This window comes from Schistocerca gregaria, chromosome 1 (genome assembly GCF_023897955.1).
Source record: "Schistocerca gregaria isolate iqSchGreg1 chromosome 1, iqSchGreg1.2, whole genome shotgun sequence".
Lineage (NCBI taxonomy): Eukaryota > Metazoa > Arthropoda > Insecta > Orthoptera > Acrididae > Schistocerca > Schistocerca gregaria.
This window is the reverse complement of record NC_064920.1, coordinates 1,077,342,444-1,077,368,383: the sequence shown is the minus strand read 5'-3', so window position 1 is coordinate 1,077,368,383 and position 25,940 is coordinate 1,077,342,444. Positions and strand designations below refer to the sequence as shown.

General features: G+C 38.6%; 1 protein-coding gene across 1 annotated transcript in view; it reads right to left on the bottom strand.

Annotated features, from left to right (window-relative positions):
* Positions 1-25,940, bottom strand: part of LOC126289265 (dynein regulatory complex subunit 3-like) — a 172,264-nt gene that overhangs the window by 20,501 nt on the left and 125,823 nt on the right. The window contains exon 7 of the mRNA XM_049984901.1: positions 1,250-1,450. Within this exon, the coding sequence (XP_049840858.1) occupies positions 1,250-1,450 (201 nt within the window). The remainder of the gene's footprint in view (positions 1-1,249; positions 1,451-25,940) is intronic.

Sequence of the window (25,940 nt, the reverse complement as noted above, 5' to 3'; positions counted from 1 at the left end):
GGAAGTGAAACATGGACGATAACTAGTCTGGACAAGAAGAGAATAGAAGCTTTTGAAATATTGTGCTACAGAAGATTGCTGAAGATTAGTTGGGTAGATCATATAACTAATGAGGAGGTACTGAATAGGATTGGGGAGAAGAGACGTTTGTGGCACAACTTGACTAGAAGAAGGGACCAGTTGGTAGGACATGATCTGAGGCATCAACTTTGCCTCTTCATGAATATAGAATGGCAAGTCATTAATATACATTAAGAACAACAAGTTGCATTTGTTCATTTTCTGGCAGTCTTTTTGCTGTGCCTATCTGTGACTCAGGTATCTCTGCTACATGGTGAGTAGCAACTGTTGTTGTTGTTGTTGTTGTTGTTGTTGTGGTCTTGAGTTCAGGGATTGGTTCGATACAGCTCTCTATGCTACTCTGTCCTGTGCAAGCCTCTTCATCTCTGAGTAACTACTACAACCTATATCCTTCTGAATCTGGTTAGTGTATTCATCTCTTGGTCTCCCTCTACAATTTTTTCCCTTGATGCTTCCCTCCAAGACTAAATTGGTGATCAAGGGATCACAAATTTAGCATTGGAGGGCAGCGTGGAGGGTAAAAATCATAGAGGGAGACCAAGAGATGAATACACAAAACAGATTCAGAAGGATGTAGGTTGCAGTAGGTACTGGGAGATGAAGAAGCTTGCACAGGATAGAGTAGCATGGAGAGCTGCATCAAACCAGGTGCAGGACTGAAGACGACAACAACAACAACAACATTACACAATAAGTCAGGAAACGTTAATAAAACAGGGGTTTGATATTAAAAAAAGTGTCTTTTGAATAGTATGGCTGGGACCACAAGAAATAATTTTAGAACTCGCTTTTTTGTTATATGGGTTGACCTTCTGCCACAATTGGGCCAGATAAGTTCCGATCTTCATTACTCACTATGACTACTATATATTATAGCTGGACTTGAAACAACAAGCAACTAAAACATGTGCTTCATGCATCTGAAGAAGACAACTAGAACAACTGTCGAAATACCCTGGGAAGTGACAATATTAATTCGACTACAGAATGAAATATCGGAAAATTGTCATTTTGACTGAGAAAGCTTGAAACATCACATCCACCTTTTTTTTTTTTATTTAGCAGCAAAATGGAATATGCTACTAAGTGCAAATAAAAATAATTTGGGTTTATCAATCTGTTAAATGGTGTGTCTATACTGTTTTAGCTTTTTATCTATATGACTTACCTGTTGTAGTTCATGGGGTATACGAAGCTTTGGGTCATCCACCTTTGTGATAACATTGCTGAGGTAACGATTTGCACAGTCAGACAACTGTTCATTGAATATTTGCTGTGAATTACGACATTCAACAAATATAGCTTGAGCATCCTTAATAAATGTGGAGACAAGTTCAATTAAGTTTCTCTCAAAAGCGGCATTTGTTTTCTGTGAGCAAAAATAAGTTGAGTATTATAAGAAATTTATTTATGTGATAAAACAGATATTGTACAAAGGTATCATAGGTAAAAGACATTGTGAAAACTATTATACTGCCTCTAATCTAAAGCAATTCTACTTGTCCAAACTCGGAATTTGTGGCTAGGACTTGCTTTTGACTTTTTATCTTTATTGATTTTTTACATAGTTGAACTAAGTAATGGAAAAAATAAATAAAATAAATACATGGCTTTACTAATCTCTACAAAACTGAAGAATATTTTAGGATTAAAGGAGACCACTCAACAAACAGAAGAAGCTTTGTCTTGTCGATAGGCACACATAAAAGGAAGAAAAATTTCTGGCTTTTGGATTTATTCTTTGATGAGCTACACTAAATTACACACACACGCTTACTTTCCATGTTAGAGCTCATTTTATTACTTCTCTTCAAAGCACACTAATCATGGAATGGAAACACATAGCAACAGAACGTACCAGTGTGACTTCAAACACTTTGTTACAGGAAATGTTCAAAATGTCCTCCGTTAGCAAGGATACATGCATCCACCCTCCATCGCATGAAATCCCTGATGCAGTCGTGGAGAATGGCGTATTGTATCACAGCCGTCCACAATACAAGCACGAAGAGTCTCTACATTTGGTACCAGGGTTGCGTAGACAAGAGCTTTCAAATGCCCCCATAAATGAAAGTCAAGAGGGATGAGGTCAGGAGAGCGTGGAGGCCATGGAATTGGTCGGCCTCTACCAATCCATCGGTCACCGAATCTGTTGTTGAGAAGCGTACGAACACTTCGACAGAAAAGTGCAGGAGCTCCATTGTGCATGTACCACATGTTGTGTCGTACTTGTAAAGGCACATGTTCTAGCAGCACAGGTAGAGTATCCCATATGAAATCATGATAACGTGCTCCAATGAGCGCAGGTGGAAGAACATGGGGTCCAATCAAGACATCACCAAAAATGTCTGCCCAAACGTTCACAGAAAATCTGTATTGATGACATGATTGCACAATTGCGTGCGGATTCTCGTCAGCCCACACATGTTGATTGTGAAAATTTACAGTTTGATCACGTTGGAATGAAGCCTCATCTGTAAATAGAACATTCGTACTGACATGAGGATTGACACATTGTTGGATGAACCATTCGCAGAAGTGTACCCATGGAGGGCAATCAACTACTGATAGTGCCTGGACACGCTGTACATGGTACGGAAACAACTGGTTCTCCCGTAGCACTCTCTATACAGTGATGTGGTCAATGTTACCTTGTACAGCAGCAACTTCTCTGACGCTGACATTAGGGTTATCATCAACTGCATGAAGAATTGCCTCGTCCATTGCAGGAGTCCTAGTCGTTCTAGGTCTTCCCCAGTCGCGAGTCATAGGCTGGAATTTTCCGTACTCCCTAAGATGCCGATCAATTGCTTCGAACGTCTTCCTGTCGGGACACCTTCATTCTGGAAATCTGTCTCGATACAAACGTACCGCACCACGGCTATTGCCCCGTGCTAATCCATACATCAAATGGGCATCTGCCAACTCCGCATTAGTAAACATTGCACTGACTGCAAAATCACGTTCGTGATGAACACTAACCTGTTCATGCTACATACTGATGTGCTTGATGCTCGTAGTGTAGAGCAATGAGTTGCACAAGCACCGAAGTCAACATTACCTTCCTCCAATTGGGCCAACTGGTGGGGAATCGAGGAAGTACAGTACATACTGACGAAACTAAAATGAGCTCTAATGTGGAAATTAAGTGTTTCCGGACACAGGTCCACATAACATCTTTTCATTATTTGTGTGTGAGGAATGTTTCTTGAAAGTTTGGCCATACCTTTTTGTAACACCCTGTATATATAAAAATAGAGGGAAACATTCCACATGGGAAAAATATATCTAAAAACAAAGATGCTGTAACTTACGAAATGAAAGCGTTGGTACATTGATAGAGGCAATAAACACACAAACACACGCAAATTTGAAGCTTTCGCAACCCAAGGTTGCTTCAATAGGAAAGAGGGAAGGAGAGGGAAAGACGAAAGTATGTGGGCTTTAAGGGAGAGGGTAAGGAGTCATTCCAGTCCTGGGAGTGGAAAGACTTACCTTATAGGGAAAAAAGGACAGGTATACACTCGCACGCGCACACACACACACACACACACACACACACACACACACACACATATCCATCCGCACATATACAGATACAGGCAGAAATACGTTAATGCATTTGCCGGCCGCGGTGGTCTCGCGGTTCTAGGCGCAGTCCGGAACCGTGCGACTGCTACGGTCGCAGGTTCGAATCCTGCCTTGGGCATGGATGTGTGTGATGTCCTTAGGTTAGTTAGGTTTAAGTAGTTCTAAGTTCTAGGGGACTGATGACCACAGTAGTTGAGTCCCATAGTGCTCAGAGCCATTTGAACCATTTTTTGTTAATGCATCTACATATCTCTGCTAGACAGACAGTGCCAATGCAATTTTTCAGCAGTTCGGCTGGTTGTGGTGGGGTTAGTATCAGGAGGGGATTGGTACCCCTCCCTCCCACATTCCAAGCAGGCAAACCAGCCACCTCCCTCCAAGCCACTAGCGCCCCACCCTCAGTCATTCTCCCTGCCTCCTAGTCTCCTTACCCTCTACCCACTCCATCTGACACTACCCCCACCACAGCCAGTCCACCTGCTGAAAAACAGCACTGGCACTGTGATTCTAGCCAGCACCATGTAGGGGAAAGTAGGAATGCATGTGTGTGTGTGTGTGTGTGTGTGTGTGTGTGTGGTGTGTGTGTGTGTGTGTGTGTGTGTGTGTGTGTGTGTGTAATATACTCTAACTCATCAAAGGATAAATCTGAAAGTTAGCAACTTTTCTTTCTTTTGTGTGTGCCTAAACTCAATGATTCTGCATTTCAGTGAGTGGTCTACTCTGATCCTTAAGTATTTATGTTCTACAAGAACTTTCCTAGAACATAAACTGAAGCATATGACAGATGACATTAAGTTCTTGAGGAATCAATTTGTATTCCTGGTGACAAGACCTCACAGTGACTCTGAATTGATATCTGTCGAATCTAACATGACAGCCTATTGTAAAGGAAATAAATATTATTAATTCACAAACACAAGAACGTGGACGCACAGGCGGTGGCTAAGATCAGATCACATTCATTTTGACAGCTGAAACCAGCTAGACAGGAGCACATGGAAGGCCAGTTTCACACTATGGTCCACAGATGGCGTTTGTCTCTGGACTTTCACCAATTGCTAAGATGACCGCATGCCTGGGAAAACCCAATCGTTGAGCAGCACGGTGATTGCTCATTACTTATGGCCACTTTTTGATTCCAGTACAAAATTAAAGTTTACCCCAAAATTAATAAATATTGAACCATATTTGTCACTGAAGAGCCACTAAGCTCATTTGAGCTGAAAAATACAGATGATTATGCACACGAAGACACACCTTCAATATCCACTTTAGTTTATAAGTTATTAAAAATTAAATGTTATAAATAATTCCTGAACTGTAAAGGTGAATATCTCAGCTATGCATTATCCGATTGCAACAAACAAGTTGTCTACAGATAGAACTGTATCAGCTTTGATAGTAGATTTACGAAAATTATTTACATATTTAAATGAGAGGCTGAAAAGTGGGTTTTGTGCAACTAAAAACAGATTTCCTTACTAAATAAATAGAGAAACATTAAAAATAGAAGCATGCTGTAAGCTTAGGTAAATAGAAAATTATTTAGTGTATAATTTAAATTGTTTGTTAATATTGAAACTTGTAAATCTGAAAATGGAGGAAAACCATATAAATTATTGTTAGAAATTAGCTATATCAGATAAAACAAAACTGATAAAAGCTTAATATTTCATGGAAAATTACAAAAATTTAACTGAAAACTAAAACAACAAAAAACCTCCCGCAATTTTAAAAATATCCTGGGTTTTTTGCAGTTTTCTCCCGGATGAAAAAATTCCTGGATTTTTCCTGGATCTCCCAGTTTCCCCAGGTCGTATACACTCTGAATCTATAGCCTCCAGCTATTAGGAACCAGATGATTATATGAAACCGAAAAATTATGACTCGGTGTTATACTTCCTTGTATAGCCATTTACAAAGCCCATAATTCTTGTACTTAACATGGTAGCTGTGATCATTACAATATTTATTTGTAGTGCTTATCTTTAATTTTCTTCTGTCATAGACAGTTTTACTTACTGTAAAACTAAGAAATGATTTTAGGACAAACTGATAAAAAGATAACACTGAACATCACTTTTCACTTTCATTTTTAATGACACTTTTGCAAAACTTTCTGAATACACAATGTAGAGAAGCATTCAACAATAAGTTCAGTAATATTCATACTAACACTGCTCTTGAGTATTGCATACTGAACTGCATGAGCTCCAGCTCCCAGGCATTTGCACATTCTAAGAAGTGGAGAGAGAGAGAGAGAGAGAGAGAGAGAGAGAGAGAGAGAGAGAGAGAGCAAGAAAGTGTGTGTGCATGTGTGTTCCCCTCTCCTCATCTGGTACATTACACATGTGACACGCTATTCCCTAATCTTTTTTGACTTTACATTAAAATGATTGGCATTTAATCTTAGAATGTCATTTGGTGACTAAATAACTCAGTACCAAATGCATAACTTATGCTCAAAACACATAGTTGCTTTCCTTTTTTAAAAAAGTCACAAATCCAGGTAGAAAAATCAAATATTTAAACTGCAGCCGTGGTTACTGTGGATAAGGAGATTCCTCTCTTTGCTGATTATCTCAACATATCTTTAAAACAGCTATTTACTGACTGAATTAAGTTTCATTTCAAGGTGAATTATTATTAATGTTAAGGTATTTTTCATTAACATTAGTGATTTTTCCTGATATGAGATTAGTATTTTAGACTACAGTTCCTTGTTACAAGGATTGAGTACTTTTAAGAAATTTCTTGATTGAATTAATGACAAATTTAAATCTTGATTTTATATAATATTAAGCAGACTTGATGCCTTCAGATGAGCTGGCAACAGTAAATGAATTTAGAAAAATTTGACTGAGTATAATGCAAAGTAGACTTGATGTCTTTTGATGTCTGGTTGGCAGTAGATGAATTTAGATTTTTTTACAGAATACAATAAAAGTAGACATGTTTACTTCAGATGGACAGATGATGGTAGATGAATTTAGAAAGTTTTTAGTGAATACAAAGCAAAATAGACCCACTGGCTTCAGATGAATAGGCAACAGTATACAAATTTAGAAAGTTTTTACTGAACACAAAGTAAAGTAGACTCATTGTCTCACATACTCAATGGCATCAGGATCAGCTTTGGGAAGCAGGCTGGGCTCCACTGTACCAGGTGTTGGTGTTAGGTAAGCACCAGCTCGTGATCAGCTCAGCTCCAGCAGGCTTCTGGAAACAGCTGTTGATCATAGACAGACAGTTGGACTGGTGGTGAAGCAGCCGTCCTGCCTCAGCAGTGTGTGACAGTTATTATGAAACAAGGTGAGAAGGGATAGAGTGTGGAAGGCACAAAGTTACCATTGTCTAGACAACTGAACAAATCACCTATTGTCATTAAAGAAAACTTGGTGTTACTTGATGTGATCATGATCCACAACTATAGGGTCTTGCGTTATTCACTGATTTTATGTTGGTGCTAGTATTTGTATCTGCTGGATTTACAAACTATTTATACTAAAAGTAGATGGATTTATTTTGCTCCTACTGGAATCCACAGTTTGGTGTTTCTTTATGTACTTCAAATACTTCACAACATGCATGACAGGAGAATCCTTTCATGGCAGATGGGTATAACCCGTGTACAGCGAGCAGTTTAAATCTGTATGCACATTCGACACAACACGGGAACAGTTAGGTATGTAGCAGAGCCCAGCATTGTTGGCTGCCATTTTGCACATGCAACTCTTTATGGGAATTCCACACAGAGCCGTGGCGGTGTTTTTTAAGTGTCTGTGTTACAAGTGACCTACAAATTCGTAGGATTTTGTTTTTTCACTGAATGCATCACTCGTCTTCACCCTATTGCAGCTGGGAAGAAGTGAGTGCTTTTTCACTGTGCACTTTCATATTCTTCATTGGCACTCTGTTTTCTCATCTGTGAGAAAGATTCTTGCACAGTGTTATAGTATGCCCATTTCATTCCCCAGAAGCGTTATTTTGAAGTACAGCATTCATACGTCTGTGCTCATTGTTTTCTTCACCTAAACTAGCATTGCCTTCATTCTAATACTCCTTGGGACATGATAACCATCACTTACAAAGTACTTTCATTATACATGCTCTTCTTTTATGAGGTACAATGATAGAGAACACATAGATTTTTTTTAAAAGTGTGGGTATTGTTACTCATTGATTCCTTTCCCAGTTGTGGAATATATACGCTAGACACTTACATCTTGGCTCAGAACTCAGGTTTTCTAGACCCGCACATGATGTGACTTAAGGTACTTAATCTACAGAATGAAACATAAAATAGCAAAACACAAAGAATACAAGTGACACAAATGGTCATGGTATAAGAGAAATTTCCTAATTACTTCACACTCTCAAACGTCTATGAAAACAACCCATGACTTACTTTGCCTTTTGATACCATATGAGCACGAGTACAAAAAAATAGCTGAAACAACATTACAAGAAGAAGACAAGTCATTACTTAAATCAAGAGTGGATTAGAAAAAATATGCTGTAATAATGTGCAATTTAGGTATTCATTTCCATTGGCTTTTCACTTAAACCAAAGAATGTCACTGTGCACAATTTTTCAGACTGTTATTTCAGTGCACGCAAAATATTCTGCTATTGGCAAAAGATTTTCAATTCCAGGTAATCCGTAGCACCAGATCTATGTATAACCAACAGATTATGATACCAGCGTACAGCTTTAAATTTTCTCCTATGTTAAGGCTTTGGCTGTTTCACCACACTGATTGACTACTCTGCCACTTCTTGGTAGAATATTTTATACATAAAATATTTTCACTCTTAAGTAATAAAATAAATGTAAATTCTAAATCAATATTTACAACATAGAGAAATTTACAGAAGCAGCACTAAAGAGCCTAGTAGCTAAGTGTATTTTTCATTACACAGCTAAATTAAGTTGTGCCTTGGAACCTACTTTCATAGTTATGATCACTCTACCACTCAGAGTAATCAGCAAATGTTCAAATTAGAATACAATATTTTAAAACATGAGAATACATTATGGTTTCATCTTACAAACAGTTCATATGACAATTGGTCAAGACTGCATTTTCATAAAATTCATGGGCTTTCACACAGTTCCTTACAAAACAAGACAGCACACTGTATCATATAAACATAATTTCTATCACCCACACTATGGGTTTTCTAGTGAAAACTTGAACAAATGACAGTAAAATCTTTACCAGTTCAGCCCTCTGATGTTCATAAAGGAACTCATATTCTTGCACATTGGTTTAAATACTGTTGGTACCAGGCATATTGTTGCAGAAGAAGCTCAGTAGCACTGTGGTGTAGTGGTTATGATACTAAACTGTTGCATGGAGGGTTGTGAGTTCAAAACTCACATGGACTGTACAATTTTAATTTCTGTATTCGGTTCGAGTACATTCTAGAAGTATCCACAAATGTCAAGAATCATTGTACTGGAATGTTCGGTATCTGTATATATACCATATGTGTTCTGGCCAGAGGCAGCTCACTCCATACTCTTGTATGTGCAAGTGCTGAATTAACCTTTGTTAGTTGAAGTTAGTGTTCATCATTCGTCTACTTACACCTTCCTCTACATGACATTATTCTGGTGGAGGTTCTGGGTATTGGAACTTGTGATAGCGTACATTATCGATGACACAGTGGCTCCCATCACATCACGACACAGCTGCCTTTTAGTGATGATGGCCTAGATCCAGACAAGTGGCTGAAGGTATATGAGCATATTGCCAAATTTAACAAATGGGATGACACAGTATATTTGGCTAACATATTTTTCTACTTGGAGGGTACTGCCAAACAATGGTATGAGAACAATGAGGAGAAGTTCACAACCTTAGAAGTATTCCAGGCAGAACTGCATAAGTATTTTGGCAACACACAATGACAGAAGTACAAGGCTGAAGATAAATTAAAATGCAGGGCACAGTGTACAAGAGAAACTACAGCATGCTACATTCAAGACGTCTTGGAGCTGCATAAAATAGTGGATCCTAGAAAGGAGGAGGAAGATAAGATTGCACATCTCATGAAGGGTGTTGCTGAGGACATGTATCAAGCCCTAATACTGAAGGAGGTTTCAACAACAGATGACTTCATAAAATGGTGCCAGTACATCGAGGCAATGCATCGAAAAATAATTACACACAAGAAGTTTGAATGGCTTCCAAACATTGTATCAATGTCTGTGATGGAGAAAGCAACTGATTTCACAAGTGTTCTTTGTCAGATAGTGAGAGAGGAAGTTGAGATGACACTTGGATTGCTCAGCAAGCAAAACCCCAAGACGCTTCAAGAGGTCATAAGGGAGGAAGTGGAACAGACATTGAACCCAATCTCTCATCCTTCATTTGCCTTTAAAATGATGAAACAGTCAAGACCCAGGCAGAGTTACGTTCCTACAATGCCTCATGAGGAACCTGTTTAGGCACGAAGGAAGACTAACATCTGGAGGACCAAGGTTAACCAACCAGTATGTTTCCACTGTGGATGACCGGGACATATGGTGCGCTATTGTAGAGAAAGGTGGCAGATATTTGATGATGCCTGCACCAGAAGACAGCAATCTTAGCCGATGCCAACTCCAGGACGACAAAGATGAACAAGAAGATGTGGGTGCAGGATGACATAGGTCACCATCACCAGAAGCTAGCCGTTGGAGAGGATGCTCGCCAATATGCAGATCAAGGTCTCCATCACCGTTTAGAAGCTCCAGCCGATCAGCTAGGCACCATAACCTGAAAAACTAAAGAGTGCAACCTTCCTTGGGGATGAGGCTGCTGCAGAGAAAAATCCTCCACTGTCGATTACTACAAAAATGATAGGAAACTACATCAATATCCTCGTGGATGGCTGACCAGCCCCAGCTCGTGTGGACTCTGGGGCATCATATTCAGTCATTTCGGAGAATTATCGTCAACCCATAGATGTTGCAGTGGTATGTAAGAGAAGCATACCACTGAAGAAAAACTTGGTCATCCCAGCCTCTGTCGTCTTGTTTAGGAACAGTTTTGGTGAATTGTGGATAGTTAACTGTTGCTGAGAACTGCAGATCCTTCCAAGATGTATGTGCAGAGCAAACACTGAGCCGTTAATTGAAGAACAGCTGAGCATCATAGAAACCTCCCATGCCAAGTCTGTGGGCGAAATTAGCATTACAACTATGAGACAAGATCTACTAGCTCGACTGTTACCAGATCTCACTAAGGAACAACAAAAGAAGCTACTTGCCATTCTTCAAGAGTTCTCTGAATGATTCAATCCACAGGTGAAGAGCAAATTAGACAAATCAAATGTGAAGCATCGGATTAACACTGTAGACCATCAACCAATAAGCCAGAGAGCATACCGTGTGTCAGCAACAGAACGTCGAATAATTCATGATGAGGTAGAGAAAATGATGAAGAATGACATCATTCAGCCTTCGCAGAGCCCATGGTCGTCATCAGTGGTTCTCATCAGGATGGCAGTTGGTGCTTTTGTGTTGATTACAGGAAGATTAATAAGATAACTAAAGAGGACATTTACACTTTTCCATGAATTGACAATACACTAAATTGTCTGAAGGAGCCTAAGTTTTTCTCGGCCATGGACATGCACTCAGGTTACTGACAATTTGAAGTAGATGAGGCTGATAATGAGAAAACTGCATTCATCACCCCTGAAGACCTGAATGAGTTTAAGGTAATGCTGTTTGGTTTGTGTAATGCACCAGCAACTTTTGAACAGATGATGGATAATCTTCTAAGGCACCTGAAGTGGACAATGTGTCTTTGTTATTTAGATGACATTATAGTGTTCTCAGACACATTTGATGAACATATAAAAAGACTGAGGGCCATTCTTAAGTGTCTCCAACAAGGTGGACAGAAACTTAATCCAAGAAAGTGTCTCTTCGGAGCAAAAGAAATCAAAATACTTGGACACCTTGTGTCACATGAAGGTGTGCAGCCAGACCCAGAAAAGGTGAGATCTACAACAGAATTTCCTATTTCTGAAAGTATTAGAGATGTGAGAAGCTTCCTTGGATTATGTTCTTATTACTGTCATTTTGTCAAAGACTTTTGTATCAAAGCCAGGCCACTCCAAGAGTTGTTAAAAGCTGACGCTAAATTTATCTGGGGTGGTGCTCAACAAGATTCTTTCAATGTGCTGTGAAAAGCCCTGATGACTCACCCTGTACTTGGTCTGTATGAGGAGAGAGCACCTACAGAACTACAGACCGATGCCAGAGGTATGGGATCAGTGCTGTTCTGATGCAAATTTCAGATGGAAAGGAGAAGGTTATAAGCTATGCTTCTAGGACACTTACAATAGCCGAGAGAAATGACTCAGCTACAGAAAGAGAATGTCTTGTTGTGGTCTGGACCATGTGCAAATTTCGACAGTATCTCTATGGAAGGCCATTCACAGTTGTTACAGACCACCATTCACTTTGTTGGTTGACAGGTCTTAAGGATCCAAGAGTATGACTCACCAGGTGGGCACTATGTATTCAAGAGTATGACATTGTCATAGTGTACAAAAGTGGAAGAAAACACCAAGATGCCGACTATCTCTCAAGAAACCCTGTGCAAGACCATCAAGACTTTGATGAAGATAGTGATTGTCTTGCTGCACTCCAGGATCTCTCTGCTGAGCAGAAGGAGGATGCCAAGACATCTCAAATTATGCCTGCCTTAAATTGGTCAGAGGATGTGAAAGGACAATTCAAGGTAGTTAATGAATTACTTTGCAAGAAGGTGGCTACCAGTGATTCCTAAATACATGTGTTTAGATGCTCTGCATATTCCATGACACACCTGAGGTCAGACATTTAGGATTTATTAAGATATATGATAGAATCCGCAAGAGATTTTTCTGGCCAGGTTTATTTTGGAGTGTCCGTCACTATGTGTTACACTGTCAAGAGTGCCAGAGGAAAAAAGCAGTTTCCCAGAAACCACCCAGCCAACTCACACCAATTTCACCAGCTGAAACACCTTTCCAGCATGTTGGGATCGACCTCCTCAGATGACTTCCAATGTCTGCTAGTGGCAATAGATGGATTATTATTTGCATTGATTATCTGACATGCTATGCCACTACAAAAGCTGTGAAAACAGCCGAAGCATCTGAGGTAGCCAAATTCTTCATGGAAGACATTGTATTAAAACACAGTGTCCAAGGTCATTAATTATGGATTGATGGACAGTTTTTCAGTCGAATCTTGTGACAGGGATAAACCGTCGGTGCAACATTACTCATCACATGATGACTGCCTACCATCCGCAAACTAACAGGCTTACTGAATGCCTTAATAAGACTTTGGTTGACATGCTATCAATGCTCATCAGTGTTGAGTAGAGCAACTGGGATGACGTGCTACCTTTTCTTACAACACCGCCAAACAAGACACCACAGGATTTACGCCATTTTTTCTGGTGCATGAGCATAAGGTGACTATGATGATGGACACTGTGTTTCTGTTACATCCTGATGATGTGGACGACAACTACATCAGCCAGGTATTAGCCCAAGCTGAGGAAGCTCTTCAGTTAGCTCGACTCTGCATACTGCAGGCTCAAGAAAATTATCACCGAAGGTATGACGCAAGCCACTGCCCTGTTGTCTACCAGCCTGGTGACCTCGTCTGGATCTTCACTCGTGTTCGGAAGGTTGGTCTCTCTGAGAAGCTCCTCAGGCTCTACTTTGGACCTTATAAGGTTGTTAAGACAGTTGTCTGATGTTACTTATGAAGTAGAAGATTTTGATCCTGACACAAGATGATGAAAGATCAGAGATGTGGTTCACATCCTTCAAATGAAGCGCTATAAGGATCCTGCAACCCAGGGTAAATTCGAAGCTCCAGCGACAGGCAACAAGCGGAAAGGTAACAAAGAGTGCAGCGGCAAAGGAAGTTCTGAGAAGATCACCGCCAGGGTGAGCATCAGTGATCAGGAGTCAGAGTATGCCGGTCCGATGACTCCTTCCCGGACTAGGAGGACATAACACCGAGATGCTGTTCTCTTAAGGAGGGAACAATGTCACAGAAGAAGCTGAGAAGCACTGTGGTGTAGTGGTTATGATACTAAACTGTTGCCTGGAGGGTCGTGAGTTCAAAACTCACCTGGACTGTACAGTTTTAATTTCTGTATTCGGTTTCTAGAACATTATAGAAGTATCCACAAATGTCAAGAATCATTGTACTGGAATGTTCTGTAGCTTTATATATACTGTATGTGTTCTGGCCAAAGGCAGTTTGATCCACGCCCTTGTGTGTGCAAGTGTTGAATAAACCTTTGTTGAGTGAAGTTAGTGTTTGTCATTCATCTAATTACACCTTCTATGTGACAATATCACTGTCCACGTTTGCTGACACAGGCTCATCACAGTTGTAACCAACAAGGCCACTGTCTGCCAATGGCACCTTACTCATGACTATTTTTAACTTAAGGTCTTAGTGGAATCTGTCATGATGTGCTTGAGTACAAATTAAATTCAATGCTCTCTGTTTCTTCCCAATATTTAGTAGGCAAGTTTCACTTCACAGGTCGACTCTAGCATTTCCCTATTGCAGGAATTTCATGCCGAATAAGCATGGTATGGATAACACCTTCACAATGAAAAATGTGCACTCAATGGCTCCATTCTCAGATTTTAACTCCACTTGTGCCTGCTTTTCTAACCTCTGCTTATGGGTACCAATAGCACATACAATTTTGCACCAGCAATGTCAGACTCATAGCAGTCTCTCAGAAGCTCTCCTGCGAACCAGGAGAGTGAGTTGTGCTTGGGTAGCTCAGTTGGTAGAGCACTTGTCCGCGAAAGGCAAAGATTCCGAGTTGGAACACATAAGACCACAGTCTCTGGCAGGCCTCAGCAACCAGAGACTGCAGTCATGTACATTAGATTAGATTAGATTAATACTAGTTCCATGGATCATGAATATGATATTTTGTAATGATGTGGAATGAGTCAAATTTTCCAATACATGACATAATTAAGTTAATTTAGCAACATAATTAAGTTAACATAACAACTTTTTTATTGTTTTAAATTTTTTTATGATCTCTTTTTCTTTAAAAAAAAATTATATCTAAAAATTCCTCTCTGGAGTAGAAGGAGTTGTCATTCAGAAATTCTTTTAATTTCTTCTTAAATACTTGTTGGTTATCTGTCAGACTTTTGATACTATTTGGTAAGTAACCGAAGACTTTAGTGGCAGTATAATTCACCCCTTTCTGTGCCAAAGTTAAATTTAATCTTGAATAGTGAAGATCATCCTTTCTCTTGGTACTGTAGTCATGCACACTGTTATTACTTTTGAATTGGGTTTGGTTGTTAATAACAAATTTCATAAGAGAGTATATATTCTGAGAAGCTACTGTGAATATCCCTAGATCCTTAAATAAATGTCTGCAGGATGATCTTGGGTGGACTCCAGCTATTACTCTGATTATACACTTTTGTGCAATAAATACTTTATCCCTCAGTGATGAATTACCCCAAAATATGATGCCATATGCAAGAAATGAGTGAAAATAGGTGTAGTAAGCTAATTTACTAAGATGTTTATCACCAAAATTTGCAATGACCCTTATTGCATAAGTAGCTGAACTCATACGTTTCAGCAGATCATCAATGTATTTCTCCCAATTTAATCTCTCATCAATGGATACACCTAAAAATTTTGAATATTCTACCTTATCTATATGCTTCTGATTAAGGTCTATATTTATTAATGGCGTCATACCATTTACTGTACGGAACTGTATGTACTGTGCCTTATCAAAATTCAGTGAGAGTCCGTTTACAAGGAACCACTTAGTAATTTTCTGAAAGACATTATTGACAATTTCATCAGTTAATTCTTATTTGTCAGGGGTGATTACTATACTTGTATCATGAGCAAAGAGAACTAACTTTGCCTCTTCATGAATATAGAATGGCAAGTCATAAATATATATTAAGAACAACAAGTTGCATTTGTTCATTTTCTGGCAGTCTTTTTGCTGTGCCTATCTGTGACTCAGACATCTCTGCTACATGGTGAGTAGCAATTGTTGTTGTTGTTGTTGTTGTTGTGGTCTTGAGTTCAGGGATTGGTTCGATACAGCTCTCTATGCTACTCTATCCTGTGCAAGCCTCTTCATCTCTGAGTAACTACTGTAACCTATATCCTTCTGAATCTGGTTAGTGTATTCATCTCTTGGTCTCCCTCTACGATTTTTTCCCTCGATGCTTCAATCCAAGACTAAATTGGTGATCAAGGGATCACAAATTTAGCATTGTAGGGCAGCGTGCAGGGTAAAAGTTGTAGAGGGAGACCAAGAGATGAATACACTAAGCAGATTCAGAAGGATGTAGGTTGCAGTAAGTACTGGGAGATGAAGAAGCTTGCACGGGATAGGGTAGCATGGAGAGCTGTATCAAACCAGTCTCAGGACTGTAGACCACAAAAACACAGTATAGAATTTTGTGTATTACCTAAGTGGACATTTTCCAATCTTCTCTGGCTGTGAGTGAATTTTCAACCAGAAATGGTATGTAAATTTCAGACAACCCCATGATCTGGAGAGGACATTTTCAATTTTGTGCATAAAGTGTTAGTTATATGACATGTTTCATGGACATTCACCACAGTGCCTATAAATATAAGTTATTTCATTGAAGTTGTATAGCATCCTCAACCATGAGTTGAACCAAATTGATAGTGAAATTAGCTGTGTGTTTTAACACACCACATGGTGTCCTCAACTGGACTTGAGCTTTAATTGTCATAAAGAACTTTTAGTTACGTGATAGATTTTACCATATAATATACACTATTGAAGTTGTGCTATGTTAGCACATTGGACTAATATTTGAAACTACTATACACATAATCTAGTATCCTGGAACTGAGTAGTACTTATGTAGCACACAGAACTTTATCAAATGCTCTGATGTTTTAGTAGTGTCTGCGGTGCACACAATATTTCGTGAACTACTGACAGTGTAAGATGGTATTGTAAGCCAAGGTAGTGCCAAAAATGTGGTAGTGCCAAAGAGGCACAGAGGACTTGCTTCTGACATATTGTATCGCATTTTTCAGTAGTGAATTTGGTATCGTAATCTACAATATTGCAAGTGGTATCAGAGGTATCGTATTCCACAGTTATGATGAAAGTTACAGAAAAGACTGTTTTCAAAATAATATTAACTTTATAAAAACTGAGTAACTTTAGGAAGTCAATGTATAAGAGAACAAATCATTTATCTTATCATTTTCTGCATCCCCATTAAAATTTGCTGGCTGTTGAGCGTAAGTTTTAAAGTTACCCCTAACACATTAATATTTGCTTTAGTATTTTGTCATAGTACAAGAATATTTTCTTTGTTACTGCTAATTAGTATTTACACAAAATTCAACAGCATAATTACATCTCACAAAATCGAAAATATTTTTTATGAGAAGTGACCCATTTTCAATTTTCTTTTCAAGATGAGTTAGTATTTGATTTTGCCCAACGGTTTGCCAAGTATTCGTTTCACTTAACCTCAAATCAGTTAAAAAGCCATTTTGAAATTTCCTTTTAAAAAAAAATCAGATTCTGAGATCTTGTTAATCTTGAAATTTTCCAATGAAATATTTCATATATGTAATAAGGGAATGTTCGATTCTAAAGCTGATACACTGTGAAATGTTGTAGGAAATACCCTGGGAGATGTGTAAACTCCTAAAAAATCACCAAGACCACCAGAAATATGAAGAACCATATCTCCAATTCAGTGCACACCAGTCACCTCTTTTTACCAGTCTTCAAGTACTCATACCACAGAAACTTGTTGTTGTTGTCCAGAGACTGGTTTAATGCAGCTTTCCATGCTATTCTATCCTGTGCAAGCTTCTTCACCTCAAAGTAACTACAGCACCCTACATCCTTCTGAATCTGATTAGTGTATCAATCTATTGGTCTCCCTCTATGATTTTTACCCTCTGTGCTGCCCTCCAACACTCAATTTGTGATCCCTTGGAAAATATCCGACCAACTGATTCCTTCTTCTAGTCAAGTTGTGCCACAAATTTATCTGCGCCCCAATTCTATTCAATACCTCCACATTAGTTACATGATCTACCAATCTCATCTTCAGCATTCTTCTGTAGCACCATATTTTACAAGCTATTCTCTTCTTGTCCAAACTGTTTATTATCTGTGTTTCACATCCATACATGGCTACACTCCATACAAATACTTTTACAAAAGACTTCTTGACACTTAAATCTATACCCGACGTTAACAAATTTCCCTTCTTCAGAAACACTTTTCTTCCCATAGCCAAATTACATTTTATATCCTCTCTACTTCGACCATCATCAGTTATTTTGTTCCCCAAATAGCAAAGCTCATCTACTACTTTAAATGTCTTATTTCCTAATCTAATTCCCTCAGCATCACCCAACTTAATTCACCTACATTCCATTATCCTCATTGTGCTTTTGTTGATATTCATCTTATATCCTCTTTTCAAGACACTGCCCATTCCGTTCAACTCCTCTGCCAAGTCCTTTACTCTCTCTGACAGAACTACAATGTCATCAGCAAACCTCAAAGTTTTTATTTCTTCTCCATGGATTTTAATTCCTACTCCAAATTTTTGTTTCTTTTACTGCTTGCTCAGTATACAGATTGAATAACATCAGGGATAGGCAACAACCCTGTCTCACTCCCTTCCCAACCACTGCTTCCCTTTCATGCCCCTCGACTTTTATAACTGCCATCTAGTTTCTGTACAAATTGTAAATAGCCTTTCGTTCCATGTATTTTACCCCTCCCACCTTCAGAATTTGAAAGAGAGTATTCCAGTCAACATTGTCAAAAGCCTACAAATGCTAGAAATGTAATTTTGACTTTCCTTAACCTATCTTCTAAGACAATTCCGAGGGTCAGTATTGCCTCATGTGCTCCAGCATTTCTATGAAATCCAAACTGTTCTTCCCCGAGGTCGGCTTCTACCAGTTTTTCCATTCGTCTGTAAAGCATTTGTGTTAGTATTTTGCAGCCGTGACTTATTAAATTGATAGTTTGGTAATTTTCACATCTGTCAACACCTGCTTTCTTTTGGATTGGAAATATCATATTCTTCCTGAAGTCTGCGGGTATTTCGCCTGTCTTATATATATCTTGCTCTCCAGATGGTAGAGTTTTCTCAGGGCTGGATCTCCCACAGCTATCAATAGTTCTAATAGAATGTTGTCTGCTTCCAGGATCTTGTTTCGACTTAGATCTTTCTGTGCTCTGTCAAACTCTTCATGCAGTACCATATCTCCCATTCATCTTCATCTACATGCGCTTCCATTTCCATCATACTATCATCAAGTACATTGCCTTTGTATAGACCCTCTGTTCCACCTTTATGCTTTCCCTTCTTTGCTTAGCACTGCGTTCCCATCTCATCTCCCGATATTCATACAAGTGTTCTCTTTTCTCCAAAGGTCCCTCTAATTTTCCTGTAGGCAGTGTCTATCATTCCCTTAGTGATACATGCCTCTACATCCTTACAGTTGTCCTCTAGCCATCCCTGCTTAGCCATTTGGCACTTCCTGTCGATCTCATTTTTGAGACGTTTGTATTCCTTTTTGCCTGCTTCATGCCTCTTTAGTCTTATACCTGCCACTTGGTTTCTGTAAAAATTGTGAATAGCCTTTTATCCCCTGTATTTGATCCCTGCCACCCTCAGAATTTGAAAGAGGTTATTCCAGTCAACATTGTCAAAAGGTTTCTCTAAGTCTACAAATGGTAAAAACATAGGTTTGCCTTTCCTTAATCTATCTTATAAGATAAGTCATAGGGTCAGTATTGCCTCACTTGTTCCAACATTTCTATGGATTCTGAAATGATATTCCCCCAGATTGGCTGCTATCACTTTTTCCATTTGTCTGTAAAAAATTCATGTCAGTATTTTGCAGCTGTGACTTGTTAAGCTAATAGTTCAGTAATTTTCACACCAGTCAACTCCTGCTTTCTTTGGAATTGGAATTATTATATTATTCTTGGAGCTGGAGGGTATTTTGCCTGTCTCATTCATATTGCTCACCAGATGGTAGAGTTTTGTCATGGCTGGCTCTTTCAAGGCTATCAGTAGTTCTAATGGCATGTTGTCTACTTCCAGAGCCTTGTTTCAACTTAGGTCTTTCAGTGCTCTGCGAAATTCTTCATGCAATATCATATCTCCCATTTCATCTTCACCTATCCCCTCTTCCATTTCCATAATACTGCCATCAAGTACATCATCACTGTATAGACATTTGTATTCCTTTTTCCCTACTACATTTTTGTATTTTCTCCTTTCATCAATTTAATTCAATATCTCTTCTGTTACCCAAGGATTTCTACTAGCCCTCATCTTTTTGCCTACTTGATCATCTGCTGCCTTCACTATTTCATCTCTCAAAGCTACCCATTCTTCTTCTACTATAATTTCTTTTTCCTGTTCCTGCCAATTGTTCCCTAATGCTCTCTCTGAAACTCTCTACAACCTCTGGTTCTTTCAGTTTATCCAGGTCCCATCTCCTTAAATTCCCACCTATTTGCAATTTCTTCAGTTTTAATCTACAGTTCAGAACCAATAGATTGTGGCCAGAGTCCAAATCTGCCCCTGGAAATCTCTTAAATTTAAAACCTGGTTCCCTATCTCTGTCTTACCATTATATAATCTGTCTGAAACCTTCCAGTGTCTCCAAGCCTCTTCCATGTATACAACCTTCTTTCATGATTCTTAAACCTAGTATTAGCTATGATTAAGTTATGCTCAGTGCAACATTCTACCAGGCAGCTTCCTCTTTCATTCCTTGCCCCAATTCCATATTCACCTACTACTTCTCCTCTTCCTTTTCCTAGTATGGAATTCCAGTCCTCCATAAGTATTAAATTTTCATCTCCCTTCACTGTCTGAATAATTTATTTTATCAAATCATATATTTCTTAAAATCTCTTCATCATCTGTGAAGCTAGTTGGCATATAAACTTGTACTACTGTGGTAGGTGTGGGCCTTGTGTCTATCTTGGTTACAATAATGCATTCACTGTGCTGTTTGTAGTAGCTGACCCGCACTCCTACTTTTTTATCTGCATTACCCCTATTTGATTTTGTATTTATAAACCTGTATTCAACTCACCAGAAGTCTTGTTCCTCCTGCCACTGAACTCACTAATTCTCACCATATCTAACTTTAATCTACCCAATTCCCTTTTTAAATTTTCTAACCTACCTGCCTGATTAAGATATCTGACATTCCACACTCCGGTCTGTAGAGTGCCAGTTTTCTTTATCTTGATAATGACATCCTCCTGAGTAGTTCCTGCCTGGAGATCTGAATGGGGGACTATTTTACCTCCAGAATATTTTACCCAAGAGGATACCATCATCATTTAACCATACAGTAAAGCTGCATGCCCTCGGTAGAAATTATGGCTATAGTTTCCCCTTGCTTTCAGCCATTCACAGTACAGAAACTTATGATTTTATAAACACTTGTGTTACTGCATGTTCTACTTTTCAAATTTGTAAATATCATGTGCACCTGTGAGACTTTCTCTCACAGCAGAATGCGAGCAAAACTGTCAGGGGGAGGGGGTGTGTAATGTGCAATATGCAGTTTGGAACATATATATTCACAAATTTATGATCTTATCCTTTTTTCGATATTATCTAAAATGTTTTAAAATGTGACTGTATGATTAAATGTGTCATGCTAACACAGTTAACCCCTGTGATTAAAAACAAATTTCATCAAATTACTGTACTACAAAAAGATATATTTCTTATGTGAAAATATGTTATCATAATTTGTTCTATTGTGATGTTGAGTAAATGCCATTTTTTTGTAAATTATTTTCGATTTAGTGTTCCATGTTTCAATCTTAGTATAACTGTATCTTTACTGATGTGCTTTGGAACAATGTTCATGGTACACCAGTGTACTGTATGTTGTGTGTGTGGTGGGAAGGAAGGAAGGAAGGAAGGAAGGAAGTAAGGAAGGAGAAATGTAAAGTTTTCTGGAGTTGCATACAAATGGAATGTATTTGTAAATTTATGGCAGCACAGCATCTAGGACTATTAAATATGAAAATTACATACAAATCAGTTTTATCATGTACAATATTCTACAAACACATCAACCTATATGGCTTCCAGACCTACAAGAGAACCTGGCTTCCAGACAGAAGAAATTCAAGCAACAGATTTAAGGAGATCCTCAAGGAACAAAGTGAGTATTTTTTCTTTAAAACTACCAGTAGACTTGGCCAATATTTAATTACTCCATGAAAAATTATTACAATTAACAGTCATCCAATGTGCATAACAAAGGAGGTCATTAAACACTGTTTTTAGCCTTGTTTCACAATTTATTATTAATGTTATTGCAAAATCTAGGTTTTGGGTATAAGCCCATTTTCAGGTACAATACTGATTCCCAAAGATGATAATACATCAATAAACATAATGACGAGGCAAAGATAATCTCAACTTCTTAGGTATCGATCCATAGCTTAAAGTACACTTACATCAATGAACATCCACAGCTGTATGGTTTACTGAAGCTCCACAAACCAGAAGTGACAGTCCATCCAGTGGCTTGTGCAATACATGCTCCAGTACTCAAGACTGCCAGGAGAATCAACACCATCTTGAAGAAGAAGCTGAACTTCAAAGAGATATATAGCATTAAGGACAGTTTAGATTTAGTTAACAAGTTAACGGATGTTAAGGTTTCAATAAATGCAAAATTAGTCTCTTTTGATGTACATAGATTTTTCATATGTATTCCAGTGTAAGACTGTACAGATATTGTGTCACAATCATTGTATTCACACAACATAAATCTAGAAGGGCAGCTGAGCATTTTTAGTACAGTGGAATGTTGTTTAAATCAAAATTATTTCTGCTTTCAAGAGAAGCTATTATCAGCAAACAGATGGTCTGGCAATGGGCTCACCTTTATCCCCCTTACTAGCAGAAATCTTCATCGACAAGTGGGAGACTGATTTTCTGAAGAAAGAACCACTGGCAAAAGATGATGTGTATTGGTACAGATGTGTGTGTGTGTGTGTGTGTGTTTGTGTGTGTGTGGTCTTCAGTCCGGAGACTGGTTTGATGCAGCTCTCCATGCTACTCTATCTTGTGCAAGCTTCTTCATCTCCCAGTACCTACTGCAACCTACATCCTTCTGAATCTGATTAGTGTACTCATCTCTTGGCCTCCCTCTATGATTTTTACCCTCCATGCTGCCTTCCAATACTAAATTGGTGATCCTTTGATGCCTCAGAATATGCCCTACCAACCTATCCATTCTTCTAGTCAAGTTGGGCCACAAATTTCTCTTCTCTATAATTCTATTCAATACCTCCTCATTAGTTAGGTGATCTACCCATCTAAACTTCTGCATTCTTCTGTAGCACCACATTTCAAAAGCTTATATTCTCTTCTTGTCCAGACTAGTTATCGTCCATGTTTCACTTCCATACATGGCTGCACTCCATACAAATACTTTCAGAAACGGCTTCCTGACACTTAAATCTATACTCGATGTTAACAAATTTATCTTCTTCAGAAACACTTTCCTTGCCATTGCCAGTCTACATTTTATATCCTCCCTACTTTGACCATCATCAGTTATTTTGCTCTCCAAATAACAAAACTCATTTACTACTTTAAGCGTCTCATTTCCTAATCTAATTCCTGCAGCATCACTCGATTTAATACAACTACATTCCATTATCCTCGTTTTGCTTTTTTTAGTGTTCATCTTATATCCTCCTTTCAAGACACTGTCCAATCCGTTCAGTTGCTCTCCTAGGTCCTTTGCTTTCTCTGACAGAATTACAATGTCATCAGCTAACCTCAAAGTTTTTATTTCTTCTCCATGGATTTTAATTCCTACTCCAATTTTTTTCTTTTGTTTCCTTTACTGCTTGCTCAATATACAGATTAAATAACATCGGGGACAGGCTACAACCTTGTCTCACTCCCTTCCCAACCACTGCTTTCCTTTCATGCCCCTTGACTCTTATAACTGCCATCTGGTTTCTGTACAAACTGTAAATAGCCTTTCATTCCATGTATTTTACCCCTCCCACCTTCAGAATTTGAAAGAGAGTATTCCAGTCAACATTGTCAAAAGCCTTCTCTAAGTCCACAAATGCTAGAAACATAGGTTTGTCTTTCCTTAATCTATTTTCTAAGATAATTTGTAGGGTCAATATTGCCTCATGTGTTCCAACATTTCTATGGAATCCAAACTGATCTTCCCTGAGGTCAGCTTCTACCAGTTTTTCCATTCATCTGTAAAGAATTAGTGTTAGTATATTGCAGCCGTGGCTTATTGAACTGATAGTTTGGTAATTTTTGCATCTGCCAACACCTGCTTTCTTTGGGGTTGGAATTATTATATTCTTCTTTAAGTCTGATGGTATTTTGCCTTTCTGATACATCTTGCTCACTAGAAGGTAGAGTTTTGTTAGGCCTGGCTCTCCCAAGGCTGTCAGTAGTTCTAATGGAATGTTGTCTATTCCCGGGGCCTTGTTTCAACTTAGGTCTTTAGTGCTCTGTCAAACTCTTCACGCAGTATCATATCTCTTACTTCATCTTCAACTACATTCTCTTCTATTTCTATAATATTGTCCTCCAGAACATTGCACTTCTATAGACCCTCTATATACTCCTTCCACCTTTCTGCTTTCCCTTCTTTGCTTAGAACTGGGTTTCCATCTGATCTCTTGATATTCATACAAGTGGTTCTCTTTTCTCCAAAGGTCTCTTTAATTTTCCTGTAGGCAGTATTTATCTTACCTCTAGTGATATGTGCCTCTACATCCTTACATTTGTCCTCTAGCCATACGTGCTTAGCCATTTTTCACTTCCTGTCGATCTCATTTCTGAGATGTTTGTATTCCTTTTTGCCTGCTTCATTTAAGGCATTTTCTCCCTTCATCAATTAAATTCAATATCTCTTCTGTTACACAAGGATTGCTATTAGCCCTCGTCTTTTTACCTACTTGATCCTCTACTACCTTCACTATTTAATCTCTCAAAGCTACCCATTCTTCTTCTACTGTATTTCTTTCCCCCATTCTTGTCAATTATTCCCTTATTCTCTCCCTGAAGCTCTCCACAACCTCTGGTTTTTCAGTTTTTCCATGTCCCATCTCCTGAAATTCCTACCTTTTTGCAGTTTCTTCAGTTTTAATCTACAGTTCATAACCAATAGATTGTGGTCAGAGTCCCCATCTGCCTCTGGAAGTGTCTTACAATTTAAAACCTGGTTCCTGAATCTCTGTCTTACCATTATATAATCTATCTGAGACCTTCCAGTATCTCCGGGCTTCTTCCATGTATACAACCTTCGTTTATGATTCTTGAACCAAGTGTTAGCTATGATTAAGTTATGCTCTGTCCAAAATTCTATCAGGCAGCTTCCTCTTTCATTTCTTAGCCCTAATCCATATTCACCTACTACATTTCCTTCTCTTCCTTTTCCTACTATCGAATTCCAGTCACCCGTAACTGTTAAATTTTCATCTCCCTTCACTATCTGAATAATTTCTTTTATTTCGTCATACATTTCTTTTATCTCTTCATCATCTGAAAAGCTAGTTGGCATATAAACTTGTACTACTGTGATAGGCGTGGGCTTCATATCTATCTTGGCCACAATAATGCATTCACTATGCTGTTAATAGTAGCTTAGACGCATTCCTATTTTCCTATTCATTATTAAACCTACTCCTGCATTACCCCTATTTGATTTTGTATTTATAACCCTGTATTCACCTGACCAGAAGTCTTGTTGTTCCTGATACTGAGCTTCTCTAATTCCCACTATATCTAACTTTAACCTATCCATTTCCCTTTTTAAATTTTCTAACCTACCTGCCCGATTAAGGGATCTGATATTCGATGCTCTGATCTGTAGGATGCCAGTTTTCTTTCTCCTGATAACAACGTCCTCCTGAGTAGTCCCCACCCGGAGATGCGAATGGGGGACTACTTTACCTATTGGTACAGATTTGCAGATGATATTCTTTTTATGTGGGAAGGTTCCAATAGACAACTCCATAAATTTGTGGAAAATATGAACCAGTGGCACACTAACATGATGGTCAGCATGGAATTGGTGGGGGGAGGGGGGGAGGTAACATAAATTTCTTGGACATTAGCTTAACGGTAGACGACAGTAACCACAAATCAAAAATTTACCAAAAAGATTCCTTCAC